We start from the raw sequence: 19,691 nt of genomic DNA on the forward strand, positions 1-19,691 counted from the left end.
TAATCAGAGATACATTTCTAACCACCATACTTTACTCAGATTTCACTGAAATGTATAGTTTACAAAGAATGTCTCTGAGACTAATTAATGTTTTTAAATATTTACGTAAAGCACATAGAAATTGTATACATTTCTAGGAAAAAACAAGCCATAGGACAGGCAGGTTTTGTAGCAGGGCATGTTTTGCTGGTTTCCTGTGGCGTTACCCTGAGGTGCTCATCAGCCTGTTTATCCATGTGATCCAGGAGGTTAATGAAGGTGGCTGTGGGGCCCTGTGTTATTTCTGGACGGAAACTGTACAGTATGATGGTGTGTGGCCAGGCCTGGGTGGCTCTGGCAGTGACCCAGCAGACTTCCTAGTCACAGCCTCACCACCATATGCTGCTGTGGTACCGAAGCCAAGGTGCTCCTGCGACTGTTCCAGACTCACAGACACTGCTGAAGTCCTGGCCATTGACCTTTCTTGGGAAAGGCAAGTTTGCCCATCACTGTTTGCTGGTGAGAGTGTATCTGTCTGGACTAATTCCCTGTGCCATGCACTAGGCTAGGCAGCAATGATTCATTTGGGTGTGGAAAGACACCATCTATGTCTCCAGAGATCTGACAACGTAATAGGACAGAGAGGCATTTGGGATCCTTGGAAAAACCACAAAGGGGTTGACCTCTGAACTGGGGGAGGAGGGCACAGCAGCCCAGGCCTTGGTGAGGGTGGCATATGCAGCACCATCAGGAACTTGAGTGTGGATGGAGCATGTACGAGAGTGCCAGGGAGCTGAGGAGCCTGAGGGGAACAGGCACGGCCACTTGGCCAGGCTTCTCATGTCCTGGGCTCAGCAGCTGGGATCAGGTCTTCAGAAAGTGAGGAGCATGGCATCACGGTGACGTCGGGGCAGAAGAACAGCAAGCACCCGCCTCTTGGCCAGGTCACACTGCCTGGTTTGCCCGGCAGTGAAAACACAGTGCTGTAACTACTCCCATGCTGGAGACAAGACCCTGTGCTACATGTGTAGACAGGAGGTCCAGGGAATATAATCCAGAGGTCTACAGACAAGGGCACGGACAGTGTGGCCATTCATCGCCAAGAGCAATGGCCTGCAGCATGCCTGGTGGCAGCCGGTGTGTGGGGGGAGTAGGAATCTTTCACTGTCACCATCTGAAACCCTCCCCAAACTTTCGTTCCTGTATCTGATTGTCTGTCTCCTTTACTTCAAGTGAGACTGGAGAAACTTTCCTGTTTATGCCCAGCAAGAAATAAATCTCAAATATTTACCAAAGCTACACTTCAAAGCAACTCTTTCTAAAGACGTATACACTGAGGAAGACTTCAGATGCAATTATGGCATTGGGTTCTGCCTCTCCTGGCTGCGGCTTGGCTCAGTGGCCTGGGGAAAGGGGCTTGTGTGTGACTCCTGCCCGCAGTCTATTTCACTTCAGCAGAATGGCTGCGCCTGGACTGACTGCAGAGCCCAGCCGACGTCACATTGCATGGCACTGTGATGGTCTCTGTGGTGAGCTGCCTGAGTGATGGCGGACACAGGGAGCCTGGCCAGCTGTTGCTCAGACACGAGCCTCTGCACCTGCTGCAGGCCCGCTTCCTACATGTGAAGCTGTGCAGGATGACTGGTTTCTCTCAGTTTGTTATTTCAGTCTCCTAAAAGGAGGAAAAAACAACCGTTTCCACAGAGAGCGTGTTGGAGGACTTGTCTCTTCCCCACGTGTCCTTGCCTTCCTCAGAACATTCCATGCTAATTACACAAGCTGCGGCTGCCAGTTTCCTGTTGGTGTCCACAACTCTGGGAAACAGGTCCATGGGGACCGATGACCATCTTGTGCCTGAGTGGGCTGTGGTAGAGCTAACGGGGGTCAACTTCAGTTGAGGGCAGTGTGCCCCACACACCAGGCTCAGGCATGCTGAAGGAACATAAGGCCTCACAGTGGCTTGTGGACCTCAGCTGAGGACAGGGGCCTGTAGGAAACCGTGTGGCACTAGGAACATAAGATGAGAGAAAGGATCTCCATCCACCTGATTCTGTGCTGGGCTTTGACTACAGAGCCTGAAGGTGGAACTCAGCCACAGGGGACTGTGTGACAGGAGTGTCTCTAGAGATCTGGTCCTGTCTGGATCCAATGACTTGTTTTTCTCTGCCAGAGTTTTAAGACAGCGTCTCTCTTCATAGCCCTGACTGCCCTAGAACTCACTACATAGAACAGATTGGTCTCCAACTCACAAAGATCCACCTGCCTCTGTCTCCAGAGTACTGGAATTAAAGGCCATCATACCCAACTTCCTCTGCCATGTTTTTAAATTGCTAAAATATATGTAACGTAAAATTTTGCCATACACAGCATTAATTTTGCTCAAATGCTGTGCCACTGCCACGGTCTGTTTCCAAACCAATTGCGTCACTCTAAAGAGAAACTGTATCCTCTGCTCTAGCTGCCCTCCTTTCTCTCTCCTCAGCCCCTGGCTAGCTCTAATCCACCTGTCTTATGCATCTGCCTGGTTTCAGTGTTCCATATACATGGAATTGTGTATTTGTCTCCTCTGCCACTCTGTTGCCATTAGAAGTCACTAATACACTGTCCCCGTGTCCTATCCTGAGTGTGGGCCTTTGAGACCCCATGTGTTCTTCTTCCTGCCCATTACTAATGTCTCATCAAAGGGCCATTTATGAGTCCCTTTAGCTAGCCATTCTGTCTGGAATATCTGGTTCAGGGCTTGCTTTCTGTTCTTGGTTTCCCCATACGTGATTGATGTATGCAGGAGCCTTCTTCCACCACCACCACACAGGGTCCTCTTGCCAGTCAGAGGTAGCCATGCTACTCAGAGTAGAAGCTGGGGTCTGTGATTTTATCTTTGCCTGGATGGCCAAGCCCTGTCCATGCCTTGAGAAGCAGTGGAGCATAGTTCTAAGAGGGAAGGTCTTACTTACCATTACTAGCTGGATGTTTTTGACTGACATCCTTCCATCCTGGAAGCCTCAGTTTCCTCATCTGGAAAATGGGTTTAATAATACCTTCCTCCCAAGCTTGCACAGACTAAGCTCAAGTATGTACTTATGTACAAGTGCAGGTTTTGTCATGATTGTTACCATATTTGTGACCTGTTACTAAGTTTCATAAGGATTAAATGAAATAACATATAAATTGTTCATGAAGTAGCTGGCAGGTAATAGTTCTTTAGTAAGTGTCAGCTTCCTCCTGTATGCATGACATAAACATAAAAACCATCAGGAGGGGCTGGAGAGATGGCTCAGCGATTTCTCTGGCTGCTCTTCAGAGAAATGGTTTTAATTCCCAGCACCCATGCAGTGGCTTGTAACATTCTCTAGCTGCAGTTCCAGGGCACCCAGTGCCCTCTCTAGGCCTGCACAGGCAGCAGGCACACAGGGCATGGCATGCATGCAGGCAAGGCACCCAGACTGGATACTGTTGCTGTCTCCAGTTCAAAGTGGATGCCCTCCAATAACGGACTGTCCCCCACCCCAAGCAGGGCCCACCAGCATTTCCCATTTTCTTTCAAAGCAACAGAGAAATTAAGAGTACCAGGTGGTGGGAGACAGACTGACTACAGAAGCTCTTCTTGGGATCTGTGGCAAAGTCAGAGTCAGAAGCACTGAGTGTAAGGATGGGGTCAGCAGTAACAGCCCAGCTTGGGGTTTTCACCTCTTTCTTCTTTTGGAGTTTGGAAACAAGTCTTGTGTGATGGGAGTCTTTCTAACCTCTGGCTTACTGCGCCCCACCCAGTTCCATCTGCATTCAGATCGAGTGTGTGGGTCCTTCAGAATATGCCCCTGTCCCCGCCCCCGCCCCCGCCCCATCCCATTCCATCTGTGTTCAGACAGTGAGTAGTGTAATTGGAGACTGTTTTCTCGCTTCCCAGCCACCCAGACCCAAATAATCATACAAAACTATATAATTAAAACAGTGTTTGGCTGGTGGCTCAGGCGTATTTCTAGCTAGCTCTTATATCTTAAATTAACCCATTTCTATTTGTCTGTGTATTGCCACGAGGCTGTGACCTACTAATAAGGTTCTGGTGTCTTTCTCCTTTGGTAGCTACATGGCGTCTTCCTGACTCCTTCTTCTTTCTCCCTGCATTCAGTTTAGTTTTCCTGCCCACCTATAATCTGCCCTGCCATAGGCCAAATAAACTTCTTTATTAACCAATGGTAGTAAAACATATTCATAGCATACAGAGGGGAATATCACATCAGAGTAGCCTTTCGACTTGTTGGGTCTGCACAGTGTCAGAGTCTCAGCTTTTAAACCCACAAAAGGAAAATTATCCTTTGTGAAAACCAAGCCTCACCAAACTTGTCTCTTCGTCCTAACTTCAGTTTCCAGCTGAGGGAAACAGCACAGATGGTGAATAGCTGTGAGACTTGCTAACAAGGGGGAGAGCTCTGGGAAGAGAAATGCTGACTCAGACTACAAGGGAAGAGTGTGCATGCACAATCGTGTGCCATGTGTACACATATCTGAGTGCACATATGTATTGCAGGTGTGCATGTGTGTGTTTTAGGATGCACTGGAACAAAATGCAGTTTCTAGGGAACAAGTAATGTCTTCCCACTCAGAGATAAGCAGTGTTTCCTTGTAGTCCCATGTGTGCCCTTATCACCATGGTCTCAATGACCCAGGGTCCTTTGGGTGCTCCTCGACTTGCCAGGTTCTTTCTGAAAGGATATTAGAATAGCTTGAGCTCCTGGCTATCGCTGGAGCTTAGTGTAGGGGAGGCTCATTCAGGTGTTTGCTGCAGCCACTCTGATCTCTCCTAGAGAGAACACTGTAGGGATCACCTGCTGAGCGCTGCACTTTTTCGGGCCCTAGCCACTCCTTAGGAGCGAACAAGGCCTTCTCTGAAGCTGTTTGAGTTCCTGTACCCCAGGAAAGGTACAGGGGAAGACTTTGTCCAAACATTCTTTTCCTGCCAAAGCTGAGTAGGTGCCTTTCAATGGCTTGTTTCTGTTGGACTGCTGACCTGCCCTGTAAACCAGACTCAGTGGGCACCCAGTGTCTCTTCAGAGAAAGATACCACACCTGGGTGCTACGACCTCTGCTTTTTCCCAAGAGTTGGCAGTGGTCTAACACATGCTTCAGCACATTGGTACCAAGGGCACTTGAGTATTTACCCACCCCCAACAGCACACTTCATGCTCAGAGTCCAGCAGCCAAGCATCGGGCCTTTCCCGCTCTGACCACTGGCTCAGTGTTTCGCCCGGTGCTGGCCAATGAAGGCAGGAAGGAAGCCATCTTCCAGCTGTGTACCAGGTGTTCATATGATACTTCACCTCCTTCCCTGTTTTTCTGATGCTTTACAAATTCTCCTCTACTGGGGAGCAAACTGAAGCTAAAGGAAGAGAGGTTTCCCTTGTAGATGCCCCTGGGTATCAGGTCCTGTATCCCCCACACAACCCTCAGCCCTTCAGTGATAGAATATGTAGTTCTCAGGGAGCTGGGGCAGAACATGCTTTCTCTGGTTCACTCTCTGCTCCTTTCATTATGCAGAAGTGTGGCCATGTGACATACTTTTGTCAACACTGCAGATCCCATCTGCATTTTAGCCTGTTCCCCAGACACACATTTCATAGGCACAATGAAATCCGAGTGGCTCTTATGTAAGAGGACCTGGATTGAGGGAGAGGCCCAGGGAGCTTGCTGAGCACACAGGGGACTTGAGCTGAGTCCTTGGGGAATGTGAGGAAGAAGAAACACTTTATAGTCAGAATGGCTTCTCAGCTTGCTGAGGGCCCCTACCATGCAGGCTTCATTCTTTCCTGGCTGGAACATATGGCAGGGCTGAGGAGTGATGACCTGAATGGGAAGAATTGACCTCTGCGGGGACTGTAAACCCCCAGATACAGACCCAGGGAGGTAAGACTCATGGCTGTCAGAGAACTCTCTCAGTGAAACCTCTGTCCTGTAGAGGACTGTGAATATGGGACTGAGGGCTGACTCAGCAGAGATTTTCCAAGATCCCACAGGTGCCCACCTGTATATAAGATGGGGGCTGAGTCAGGCTCTTTCGTGTTAGCCCTTGGTCTGAACAAGAAAGGCACGGAGGCCTGGCATAGCTGATTGAGTCCTGTGTATGAGGCAGGCATCTGTTGGTCTTGGGCAAGGACCAGGGATCTCTGGGAGGTTAGTAAGAGACCAGGGAGGAGAGTGTAGAGGACACTGGCTGGCCCAGGGCTGTGCCTATGGCTTTCAGTAGCGTAGACAGGCAGGGTCTGCTGGTGGTATGGGACCCAGTGGCTTTTTATCTTTTCTGCTTCTTTTCCAAGGTGTGTCCACAGCCCAGCCCAGATTTCTTCCTGCTTTCCCTCTGGTGGAGACCGCAGAGAAGCAGCAGCTAATGATGAGAGCCTTGCCCTTCTGGTGTTGCCCTCCCCAGCTGGACAGCTCTGTGAATTCTGTGGGGGTGGATGAGGAGCTGTGGTTCCTGAGGGGAGCAGCCTCGATGCTGCTCACACTCCCAGCTGATGTGGATGTGACCAGATTGTGGCACTGCCTCCTTGGTCAGCAGTCCTGAACTATATAGGGAGGAAGACAAGGGGCAGCTGGGTCCCACGAGGAGAGGTCTACCCGGTAGTGAGTTCCAAAAGAAAGGTTGGGAGGGTCATGTCCAGGAGCACATGGTGTTTTTGAAGAATTACCTTGCTTGGGCAGTGGCTTGAGCTAGTATCTAGTTTTAATGCCAGCTTTGATCTGGGTTTCTAATTCCACATTTTGCATTCACTCACATCCCTGTTGTCTGTTCTGGGTGAGTCCAGGCCGCATCCCTTCTCCTGTGCACTCTGCAGTTGAGGCACTCACTGGCACACCGGGGAGGAGGCTGAGAGAGTCATCAGCTTCTTCTCTGCCTTCACGAGGAGCACCCCAGACCCAGCAGGGATTCCAGAGACTCGTCTGGAAAACCTGAAGAATAGAGTCAGGCAAACATAGCTGATGAGGAGCCAAGGAACTTGTTGCAATTTAAAGAGAGAAGCATCTTCCTAGAAAGTCAGCATAGGGAAGTGGACAAGGAGAATCTCTAAGCCTGTGGGCATGGGTGAAGTGAGGTTGGCCAAGGTCAGGAAAAAGAACGTGCATGTTTGTCTTGGGCCATTTAGGGAGAAGGGCCATACAGGCCAGCTGCCCCCGACCTCCATTCCTGGTCCTGAGATTGGAGACCATGTGCAGTGGCAGATGGCCCCTAATGATGGGTGTCACACCATTAAGACCATAACACACTTGAGCTGGAAAAGTCAATGATATTCTTCTTATACAGACTTGGGTATATAAATGACCCTGACATCTGAGAACTGGTCAGGAAAGGGCCTCAGGTGGAAGAAACCACATAGAGGCCTTATAGATATCTTAGTGGAGAGGGGACTGAGTTCCTTGGATGTCACTAGGTTGTGATGTTGGGAATGGGTGACTTCAGGGAAGACGCCACTACCACAGGGCTCCATGTTTTATGCCAAAATGAATGAGGAAGAAGGTCCCAGGGACAGAGAATTCTTCCTTCCTGCTCATTCGTCCTGTCCCAGCACACCTCCTTAGACAGTGGCACTGAGGGAGGTAAGGTAGGTCAGTAACCTCACAAAATCACCTGTAAGAGAAGGAAGGAGCAGAAAACTAAGGTAGCTCTCCCCACACACACTGAACACTGCCCATGTGGACGCCAAGGAAGAAAACTAAGGCTGAGACAGAAGTATCTGTGCAGTGACTGCCTCGTGTGCCACCCTGGACAGCAGCATGAGGTAAGATGCTCTTCATGGGAGACCACCATACCCAAATCTGCACATGTCGGGGGCTTTGCTGACAGTGGCAGTGAGGTTTGCAACAAAAGCAAATAACCAAAACCACAATACACTTGATATTCGTGGCACATCCAAAGAGAGAAAAGAGGGATGGTTGCTGGGCTTCAGTGGCCACAACATCCCCTTGACGCTCTATAAGCTTCACGGCTTGGCTAATACCAAGGCTCTCAGAACACAAAAGGATCCTCCAGCTAATGAGACTGTTGAACAGTGTTGGGAATTGAGATCCCAGGACAGGCAGCGATTTGGCCAAGGTCACCTACTGGTGTATATGAGAGCCCACACCTGCTCAGACAACAGCAGACGGGGTGTGGGCTTGGCAGCCATACCACTCAGTGAACTTGATGTGTTCCTGTGCTTCTGATCTCATGGACACGTGGAGCACTATCCCGCATTATCTCATGACGCCCTTGTGTACAGTCAGGAAGCCAGGGCCATGGAGAACAAAGTGCCTTCCCCAGAGTACTAAGTAGAGGACCAGGATTTGAACGAAGTCCAAGCTGAGATCGACTGCTCCTGCACTCTTGACCTCTTCGTGCACTGGTGATAGAGGTGGCAACACCCCTTCTCACCTCTGCTCCATATTCATGAGCGTGTAGATCTTAGGAATTGTCTTAGTAGGCGCTCCCACCCAGGACTGTGGCAGAGTCAGAGGACACAGCAAGTGTTAGCTTAGAATTCATAAAAACTTCAGGTTGACACATTACTTATTTTATGGTCATTAAAAAAAAGTGATGTTGATACTATTATAATCTTCATCTCTAGAAATCCAGTTTTAACTTGACAAGGGCCAGTGAGATGGCATAACTGTTAACGTGTATACCACAAGGCTTGAAAACCTGACTTCCATCTTGGAGCCACGTGAAGGTAGGAGAGAACAAATTCCACAGAACTGTCGTCTTACCTCTACATATCCCCCCAGAACATACACAGACAGACACACGCATGTGTGCACACACACACATATACATAGTAATACATGTTTTTAATTTTAAAAGGGTCCAAGGTGGCTGGAGAGATGGCTCAGTGGTAAAGAGCGCTGGCTGCTCTTCCAGAGGACCGGGGTTCAATTCCCAGCACCTACATGGTGGCTCACAATCATTTGTAACTCCAGTTCCAGAGGACCTAACACACTCTTCTGACCTCCATGGCCATTGCACATGTGGCGTGCAAGCATATATTCAGGTAAAACATCATACACATAAAAATAAATGAATCTTAAAAGAATAACAATAACAAGAAACAAACAAACTCAAACCAACCAAACAAAACCAACTCCTTTTTCTTTTGAGTGACCCTGGGACAGCAGCAGCAGCAGCATTCCCTGGGAGCTAGTCAGAGATGGAGCTTCTGAGTGGGAGCCTTCATTTTAATGGGGTCCTGGGTGAGCCCATGTCCACACAGGGCGTCTGAGAAGGGGGCTGTGCTATAAGGTGCTTCTAAAAGCAGGCTCTGGGTCTAGTCCTTTGTCCCCTACAGTGAGCTTGCTCTGTGCTTGATGTGTGCGGTCCTCAGGTCTGTGTCAGTGTGCTGCCACTGTCTGATACCTTGACCGTAGCCCATACACAGATGTGCAGCACAGTGAGCAGGGACAGCAGGTCTGCTTAGATGGAAGGGGACGGCACCCTCATTCTCCTGGGCTTAAGAAGCCATGATTTGCTGAGGCCATGCTGCCTGTGCCCTCGCATTTGAGTGACGAAGACCCTGCACCCTCTGGCTTTTGAATCTTAACTCCGTTCAGTGAAGGGCACAAGTGTAGCTAGCTGGTGGAGTTTAACTGGGGACACAAAGTCAAATTCCACACATAGCCCTATATATTCCTACCACACACACCCACATTCTGCTCATTGTCCTGGAAAACATCCCATCATGTGTTCCTGGCCCTTCTCCTGTGACCTCCAATGCTGCAGGGCTGTTGGGAGCAGTGAGCCAGCCAGTTCCAAAGGTGACACTGGCTCTGTCTCCACCCTGATGAACATCCCTCCCCTTGGCTTAAATTCAGGCTTTCGGCTAGGGCCAGTGCTCAGCCAAGGCCAAGTGTTTGGGGGGTCCTTGAAAGCTGGTGTCATCAAACTCTATTCTCACTCTAGCCCCTCTTCCCCATCTTAGATATGCCCTGGGGCTCTTCCCTCTTCTGGCAAATTCCTGAGCCTGGTCCCCTATCTGTACTTTAGTTTTTCTTACTAGAAATGGGAGACAATAACACTCTGCTTAGTCATTTAAATATTAGCATGAATACAATTAAAAGCTTGCACAGGGCCTGGTACATAGGCAGTGCTCACTAAACATTACCCATCAGCATCCTTTCCCAGTACTGTCTCTGCAGTCTGACTTAGCTGGCATGTGCTTTCCTGTTGTCCCTGTAGCCCCCATGACAAGGTGCCAACTGCCTCCCCTGGTGTTCTATTCCAGGCCAGCATGTCTTGCTTCTTGGTCTCCCTTACTTACTCCTCCCGAAGGTCACTGTCACCTCCTGTGCATCCAGTTCTTACCAACTGTAGCATGCTACTGCTAATCACATCCCATGAGGCTTGGGTCCCAGTCCCTGAGTAGGGGCAGCAAGGAAATAAAGAACAGTCACACGTATATAAGAAAGCTGGGATCTGGTAGGGTCTGTGCTCTCTGATGGAGCCACAGCTACTCCACCAGCAGCCTGGAACCCCAGGGTTTATTGGGTGCAGCACTGGTGCAGGGTGAGAGGGGTTGCTAGCTGTAGAGGCAGACTCTGACAGCATCCAAGAAGAGGAAGAAGCTCTAGTGGCCAGGCCTTGCCACACTGATCACTCACCCGCACTGGGTTGCCAAAGGAAAGCTTTGCCATCGCTCTTGAGCCTCACCCAGGTAAGACTTTGCCACTGTGGGGCTGGAGCATTGGCGTCTTCAACATGGCCGTGCCCGCGTCAGCAATTCATGGTCACTCAGGCCTTTGTCCACTCCTACAAGCTCTCAGCTGGTATTGCTGGATTCTCAGCTGGTATTGCTGGATTCTCATTTTTCGCTATGCAGTCAGTGGTCACAGCCTCCTTCCGTCACTCCAGGTCAAGGCACATCAGAGCTCAGGAAATGGAGGAAAAGTGAAAGGCCCACTTTGCAGGTGGTGGCCGAAGTGTGTCTCTAGAAAGCTTGGCTCTTGGAACAGCAGCACCTCAGTGCCCTCCGTGACCCTTCCTCCGAAGCTGAAGGCCTCAGAGAGGCAGAGTTCAAAACCACACCAATCCGTAGGCTGCCCACTCTGCTCTGTCCCTTGCTGTGTGGATGAGTGGTGGTCCTGATCCATTTCATGAGGTATGCGTTAGCTGCTCCTCAGCAACCCCCTCCCTTTTCCTGCTTTCTCCCCAAGACCTACTTCCAGGTCCTCCTATGTGAGGCTCTTTGATCCTACTATGAATAATAGCTCAGTGACCACAGGCACAGAGGTACAATGAGTCTACAGAACATACTGGCCAGAGAGGCTCAGTGGAGGCTATACCTTCAGGGACGCCAGCCGGAAAGGATCGGGGGGTCTCTGAAGTGTGTATCTCTTGCAGGATCTACTGGGTCTCTGGTCCACTGGAGTCCTCTCCTCTCTGGCAGGCAGCCTGGTTCCACCACTGAAGACTGGCCCACCTATACCCAGGGGCCTTAACCTGAGAAGCTGCGGGCCCTGCCTAGCCCCATGCTGTCTCCTGTGTTGGGAATATGGAGTTGGAGTTTTTCAACTCAGTTACTGACCTGCAAACCAAGCTGGTATTTACAGCCAAACCTGCATTTCCGACAAGGGCCTCCAAACAAGGTCAGGCATGTACCTCCCACCTGCTTCCTCTCCTCCTGTGCCCCATGCAAGGGCTTGGCTTTTTCTACCCAGCCCCTTCCAGGAATGTACCATCCAGAAGAAAGGGCTTGAAGGGACCTCATTTGTATTTTTCCATCAGGCTCCACCGTCTTCCGGAAGGACTCGTTGTTTACAGTGGACCATCTGTGTAAGGTTTGTTTCCCAGCTGAAAACTATTCCCAAAGAGAAGGAGAACCTTATCCTGCTGTTATGGCACCGGGTGATTATGGGATTGAACGAAGCCACACAAGGAAGAGTGGACAGGTGTGAGAATGGACAGTCGATCTGAGAAACTTCTGGAAGATCAGGACTCAGAGCCACATACCTGCATACCTACAGGAGATCTTTGGACATACAAAGCCAGCCCCCAGCCCCTGTGAAGAAAGGGCAGGTTTGGGGATGTATACTGACCAGGTTCAGAGTGGCTCTCAGGTCTGCCCCCTGAGCCAGTCACATGACAGCAGTGCTCTAACCCTCCTTGGCCTGGAGTGTGTTGGTCAGGCTCAGAAATGAGTTTGACATTCAGGTGCTGCTTGTTGGAACATTAGCCCGTGGAATCTGAGGCAGTCAGAGATAAACGGGCCACAAAGATCAGAAGCCCTGCCTAGCTGACCAAAGACTGCAGTGTCCTAGGGAGAATGTGAGAGGGCCATGCAATCTACCTCTAACCCGACCTTTGTGGCGGGCGAGGAGAGCTGGCGCCACCAGCTCCCGTGTAAGTGCTCTTGGTTACAGAAAGCCTCTGTGTGCCGCCTGGTACAGCACTGGCCGTGGTGGTCCAGGAGCCACCTGGGTCAGAGTTTCCACCTGGAGATGTTCTGTCTCTTCTCCCAAGCCTAGCAAGGTAGGGGCCAGGCCTCCTTTTGGCTACTCTTGGTACAGAGAGGGAAGATCTGAGGAGCCCCCAAGCAAGGGTAGCCCCCAACTCCCAGCTGTGAACTCCTTGCTGAAGGGTAAAGCCCTTTCAATGCATCTGAGGCCTTGTCCACTGTTGTGATGTTTTTGCTCTTTTGTCTTTTTGAAGGGCCCACCTCCCAGCTCCCAGATAAATCACACACAGAGGCTTATTCTTGGTTAGAAATGTCTGGCCTTAGCTTGACTTATTTCTAGCCAGCTTCCCTTAACTTAAATTATCCCTGACTACATTTTGCCCCTGGGCTTTTTCCTATTCTTACTTCTGTGTATACTTTCGCTCTTACTCTGGCTGGCTGCGTGGCCAGCCTCTGACTGATGTGCTCTCTCCTTGTTCTCTTTCTGTTTCTTCTCTTCCAGATTTCTCCTTCTGTTTATACTCTCTGCCTGCCAGCCTATTCTTTCTCCTGCCTCACAATTATTGGCTGTTCAGCTCTTTATTAGGACCATCGGGTGTTTTAGACAGGCAAAGAATCACAGCTTCACAGAGTGAAACAAGTGCAGTATAAACAAAAGTAATAAAAATAATATTCCTCACCATCCATGGTGGATGTAGTGCTCAGGGTAGTGACTCAGTATCCTTACCTTACCTTGGCCTGCTACCACCAACACCAACGGCTGCACAGACTCACTCTTACCTTTTTCGTAGGCCTTTCTTGGCCACTTTACCCTTCCCAAGGACCTATCATCTGGGAAGCCTGTGTGAGGTAGAAGTACCCAAGGATCCTGTCCCTCCAGCTAGCTCCTGATCTCTTCCGGGTCTTCTACAAGAGAGGGAAGGAAGCCGTGGGCAGGATGGAGCAGAGATGAGCTCTCCATAGCTCTCTCTTCTCTCCTTCCTGGCTCTCTCTCTCCCTCCTTGCTAAATGCCCCATCTCCGCTATTAGAAGAGGAGCCCAGTACCTGGATGGTGCAGCGTCCACTCCCTGGAGGGTCCTTCCTCCACCTGGGAGTTCTGTGTTGACCCAGGCCTGTCTAGCAGAATTGTAGCTAGGCTGTAGCCTGACCCTGAGAGTAACCACTTGGTGGTAAGGTAAAATGATAAAGTGTTGACATGCTGGTGGTCCCATCCCAGCAGGCTCTGTGGCCAGGAGGACCTCAGCATCTCAGCTTGCTCTCGGAGCTTATCTTTCCAAGGCCGTTATCAGCAGGCAGGTGCCAGGTCAGAGCCAGATCCCTACTCACCTCACAGCCATTCCTGACCAGACGCTAACAATGAGCCTGTGTGCTCCCCTGGTCGGTGTCCCAATGGCACACCTTTCCTTTTCCCAGATCAAACTCTTGGCTGCCTTTCTGACAGGTGAGACCACAAAGAAGACTTGTCTGTCCCCTTACTGGGGTTGTGGGTTTGAACTGGAGAGTGGGCCTGCTGCAGGTCTTGCATGCTGGGGCTATGGTTTGCTTTTGACAACAACTTGCATGTCCTATCCTGTGAACAGTGTGATGCATTTCTAGGCTGCTGTGGCCATGATGCATTCCCCACCCTGAGGACCCAGGCTAGCCCTGCCCATCCCAGGTGCTCCTGCTGGGTCTTGTCTGTACACACAGGTTTGAGGACCCCATGCCCCCATCACTGTAGCACACAAGAACTTAGAAAGGCTAGAAAACAGTGACCAGAGCTCTAAACATGTCAATCACAGGAAGATTTCCCACCTCCAAATGGAAGCATTTGGATACAAGGCCAAGAAGTGCCATTTTCTGAATCTGCCAGAGAAAGACAGAAATTGAGGTGGCATCCCCTCCTAAATTCCATAGTTCTACATGGCTCCACACAGCTGCTTTTCACCCTGACTTGTGGATATATGCCTTGAGCTATCATCTCTGGACCCCAGCTTCTACCCAGCCCCTCAGAAATGCTAGGCTTAGGTCATGAATGAAACTTGTTCTACAGCAGAAAACATGTTTGGTTCAGTCTTGGTTTGCTGTCTATGACGTCATCATTATTCAGAGTCTCTTCCCCTTGTGTCCTCTCCTCTCCACCATAACGACAGGGCGGGGATTCTACCATGCTGCTGTCGTTTGAAGGATGTGAACTTTGAGCCAAAGACCTAGCTTTATTCTCTGCTTCTTACTAGCTGTGTGGCTTTGCAAGTTACACCATCTCCCTCTGCACTGTTTTCCTAGCTGTGTGGCCAGGGGTCATCTCACAGAGCATAACACTTGGAGGAGGAGCAGCCCCCGTTCAGCATGCCATCCAGTATCTGCCATCTCTACAGACCCTAACATAATGGCAGTGACATGATGACCTCATCATCATGTCCTCCTGAGGCGGCAGAGGATATGAGAAGAGCCTGAGACTTAGAGCAGGTCATGGTGGGGGCTGGATTCAGGCTCTTGCTATGGTGCCCGCTAGCGATGTGGTGCAGATGCTGGACCCCAGAATGCCTCTGCTTTTGTTCCTGTGAAACGGGAGGAAAAGTGGTCATGTGAACACCCAGGAAGCAGGTCTGGCAAGCTCATTCACCCCAAACTGGGATAATATTGATTTTTTTTTCTCCCCTTCACAGGCACACATTCTGGCAGTTCCGCCATGAGAATCCCAAGACCAGAGTTGGGGACCCGCCACCTGAGGGTCTTCCTGGCTTCAACAGTGGAGTGATGCTGCTGAACCTGGAGGCCATGCGCCAGTCTCCACTCTACAGCCATCTGCTGGAGCCTGCATGGGTCCAGCAGCTTGCAGACAAGTACCGCTTCCGGGGCCACCTTGGGGACCAGGACTTCTTCACTATGATCGGCATGGAGCACCCCGAGCTCTTCCATGTGCTGGACTGCACCTGGAACCGGCAATTGTGCACCTGGTGGAGGGACCATGGCTACAGCGATGTCTTCCAGGCATACTTTCACTGTGAGGGCCACGTCAAGATCTACCACGGCAACTGCAACACCCCTATCCCGGAGGACTAGGCACCCGCTTGCCCACTCTGCTTCTGGGGCTTCCGGGCCTGGGGAAGGATGCTCTTTGGGATTCAGGTGCTGCAGGCCTCCCAGCTGGCCAGTCCCTGTCCAGTGGCCATCCAAAGAAGTTTAACTGAGCCCTGCTGAAGCTCAGGCTGTTTCCCTTCAGAGCATCCTGAAGGACAGACAGATGTCTTCCAGTAGGTGGTTGAAGATACAGAAGGACAGATTCTCTTGTCTACATGGACTCACACCCCTTTTAAAGAGCTGGCTTTTGCTAGACCAAATAAGTGTTTACTTTAGACTGACAGGCTTCTGTTTGTGAGAAGGACCACACGGTGCTGCTGTAGCCCCAGTGGGCCCTGAGTGAGTGAGTGAGTCAGGGCTCTAACAAGCAGCCTCCAAAGGAATGCCACAGTCCCATGTCCTTTCTCAGGAGGCTTTTCTCCTCCTTCCCAGATGTTCATGCTGCTGGTACAGACTTGAAGTGCAGCATCTCTTTAGGTGAAGCCTCTGGGGCCAGCTAGGGAACACAGAATAACCCTGTTGTATCGTCCCCGGCTCTTATCTCCCCATGTATCCTGGAGCCCGTTCCCTGACCATCCCCTGCTCCGGTGACCTGACTGTACTAAGGAATCAAATCTGCCATCAAAGAATAGAGGTTGGCCATGCTGAGGCATGCACTAGAATTGCCTGAACAAGGGAGATTTCCTCCCGGGAGCAGCCTAACAGTTCACTAATGCAAGTGGGTAGGCTTGCAGAAGTCTGGCCTGTGGGCTCACTGTGGTCTCTGGTGTGGAAAACAGACAGGCCCATACTTTCCTGTGGCACTGTGCCAGACCCTCCCCCTTCCCAGAAGAGTGCACCATTTCTGTATTTGTACTTGTGAGGGCTCTGTAAGTTAGTTGTGCTTGTGAGGGCTCTGTAAGTCAGCTGTGCTTGTGAAGGCTCAGCTGTACGTCAGCTGTGCTTGTGAAGGCTCAGCCGTAAGTCAGCTGTACTTGTGAAGGCTCAGCTGTAAGTCAGCTGTGCTTGTGAGGGCTCTGTAAGTCAGCTGCCCACATGCAGCCACCGCAGGCCATGCACATGTCCAGCTCATGTCCTCAGGCAAGAAATGTGAGTTTCTCATATTTTCTTCCAGTTCCCTTGACTTTTAAATTTTCTTTCACCCCAAGTGAGAATAGCTCATAACTAATCTTTGAGAACACTTGTTCGTGTTGTTTGTCCTCTGATTAGAGTTTCCAGGGGCCTGGGGCTCTGAATGAAGACTGGAATCAATATCAACCAGAGGGCCTAAAAGGACCAACAGGAAGGAAGGAAGGCCCGCCTGGGGGTGGCTGTGAGGTGGCTTTGCTGTGTTTGGTTCTAAGTACAGAGCCATTTCATTCCAGCTATTGGAGATCAGCTGCTGCTGGGGACAAAGCGACCCCTCCCTGAGCCCAGACCTCCCCACTGCATTCATGCCTGGTGAGGTGGTACACACTCCTTCACTAGCCTCTGCTGGAGCCCGATTCATCTGTTCTCCTGGCTACTTGATTTCCTTTTTATAGCTTCTGGTTATTAGATGCCTGCCGTGTGCTGGGCATCGTCTTGAGGATTTATATGTGCTCTAGGTAATAGTCATGAAAACCTCAACAAGCTCATTCTCATTCTAAAACTTATGTATGAAAACAGAGGTATGGGCAGAGCCCTATGCTGTGTTGTTTACTGCAGCTTTTTATTATACAAAAACCATATAATGGGATATATTAAAAATCATTTTAAGGAATATTTAATGTACCAGAAAATACACTAGTGCGTAAAGAATACAAAATACAAGATTGTATGTGTTATCCTTTTATTTTTTAAATTGCATATGTGTGTGTATGTATTTGTGTACAAACAGGTGCATACATGAAGTTCATATGTATGTGTGAAAAGAGGGAGATTCAAGAACAAGCCTATCTGTATTTTATTCAGTTCAGCTCCTCAAGACCATGCTTTAAACACATTAACAGAACAGTTATCTCAGTGAGAGGTGGGGGATTTAAGGCCAGGGAGTTCTTCTTAACCCACAGTGACAGCAGAAGTTTTCATCAAGAATTAGTGTTTCTAAAGCTGTGTCTTCTGTTGTTGCCAGAAAACAGTAAGCCAGATTCTCAGAGCACAACAGCATCTCCCACTCTGTGTGTGTGTGTGTGTGTGTGTGTGTGTGTGTGTGTGTGTGATTGTGGGGCAGCACAAAGGACAACTTTGTGGATCAGTGCCCTCCACATTTACATACTGTCTTAGTGTTTCTGTTGCTGTAAGAGATACCATGACCACAGCAGCTCTTATAAGGAAAACATTTAATTGGGGCTGGCTTACAGTTCCAGAAGTTTAGCCCATTATCATCATGGTGGGGAGCGTGGTGGTGTGCAGGCAGACAGTGCTGCCTACATCTTCAGAAGGCAACAGAAAACCAGCTGAGAACGCTGGGTGGTAGCCTAAGCATAGGAAATCTCAAAGCCCACCCCAGAGTGACACATTTCCACCAGCAAGGCCACACCTCCTAATAGTGTCACTCTCTGTGAGATTATGGGACCCATTACATTCAAGCTACCACACATACTCATTGCACCAGCTCCCCCCCATTTACTTTTGAGATCACCCTCAGGAGGTCCCCCTCCCCTGTCACCAGTGGCTTTGATCTAATGCCTCTGGTGAATGTAGCCATAGACAATAGGAAACCCAGCCGGACTGACAAAAGCCACTGTGGGCTCTTTGCTTGCCACAAATGGCATTGACAGATGTTGGGGTCAGTTTCAGATTGGGGTCCTGGTAGGATTCGTGTTGTGCATACATAATTAAAGTGCTGTGCTCTCTTTATTTCATAGAACCTTCCCTGTCTAGTGCACATCTGTACATGTACGTGAAATGGAAGTCCAGATGGCATTTATGAATATAGCAAACTTTATCTTCACTTATGTTCATTTCCTTATTTTTGTGCTTATTAATTTTATAAAATGCATAATAAATGTTATACATTTAAACATTGTAATTATGTTCACTTATTTAATATTCACAGATTGTGCTGTGCATGGGGAGGTCAGAGGACTTGTGGGAGTTAGTTCCTGCCCCTACCCTGTGTATTCCAAGGATGAAACTCGGGTTGTCAGGCTTGGTGGCAAGTCCCCCACTGAGCCACCTCACCAGTGTGATAATACGTTTTTAATCACGCTCCTCTACAGTCACTAGTGAGTATCATCCTGTCTGTATTTTCAGCTCATGGCTGGCCACGACTGATGTCTCCCATAGGACAGTCTAGGCTAAGTAGGCTCTGGTCCTCCCTCTCCTGTGGCTGCCTCCCTTCTCTGCAGAAAAGTAATCTAATAATAGCAGCATTAGCCTGGCTTCCGGTTCCCACACGGTAGCCTTTGTACACACACGAAGTCCACACCCCTCGTGTGCTGACAGCATTGGGAAAGCTTCCAGGCTTATTGATGAGGTTCACTCTTATATGTGTGTCAAGTCAAACAGACTGCAGATTGCATCATGGAATAGCAGTTGGTTCAGTGGTACCCAACCTGGAGCGCATCATTGCAGCATCCCCATAACAGTGCATCATCAAGCCTTGAAATAGCAGTTGGCTCAATGGTACCCAACCTGGAGCACACCATGGGTAAGCAGGTACTTGCTCAAACCTCCTCCCATTTCAGCAATAGTTAGTTGGGAAGTCTAACTGGATCTAGAGGTGGGCAGGGTGGTACATCGGAGACAGTGCCACCTGTGGAGAGGCCTGGCTGGCTGAATCTACAGTTGTCCTCACTACCTGGGCATCCCTGTTTCTAAACCCAGGGCTTAGAAGTCTGGCAAAGGATGTTGACAGGAGGAAAGATGTATCGGGATTTGATAGCGTGAAGTAACACAGGTGCAAGGAGAGTCTGGTGGGTTTTAAATGTTCTTTCACAAATAAAAAGCTCCAGCTGTTGGGGGTGATTACTTGCGCTGCAGGTGGCCAGCTGCTTGCAGGGGAACCACCTTTGTTCTTTGCATCACTCTGCAGACGCCCACAAGGTCAAGAGCTGCCTCAGCTCATGGGTAACTTGTTGGGCAATATTTAGATAACTCTCTACCCTGGCCTCGATTTCTTCCTGTGTGAAAATGAAGGGTGTCTAAGGAGCGCCTCCGCCCCAGCCACGTGTGGAGCAGCCATGTTTAACACACCTGCGGGTTCACACATGCAACGCAGGCCTTCCCCACCCACTCCCCTTTCACCACACCGACAACCAAAACGCACAAGGTTG

At 49.8% G+C, this 19,691-nt stretch overlaps 1 protein-coding gene across 1 annotated transcript in view; it reads left to right on the forward strand.

Annotated features, from left to right (window-relative positions):
- The window catches only part of Xxylt1 (xyloside xylosyltransferase 1), a 126,328-nt gene extending 107,883 nt beyond the window's left edge, over positions 1-18,445 (forward strand). Inside the window, exon 4 of the mRNA XM_038346099.1 lies at positions 15,039-18,445. Coding sequence (XP_038202027.1) covers positions 15,039-15,435 — 397 coding nt within the window. The 3' untranslated portion in view covers positions 15,436-18,445. The remainder of the gene's footprint in view (positions 1-15,038) is intronic.
- Positions 18,446-19,691: the final 1,246 nt, after the last annotated feature.

The sequence above is a fragment of the Arvicola amphibius genome, chromosome 10, assembly GCF_903992535.2.
Source record: "Arvicola amphibius chromosome 10, mArvAmp1.2, whole genome shotgun sequence".
Classification (NCBI taxonomy): Eukaryota; Metazoa; Chordata; class Mammalia; order Rodentia; family Cricetidae; genus Arvicola; species Arvicola amphibius.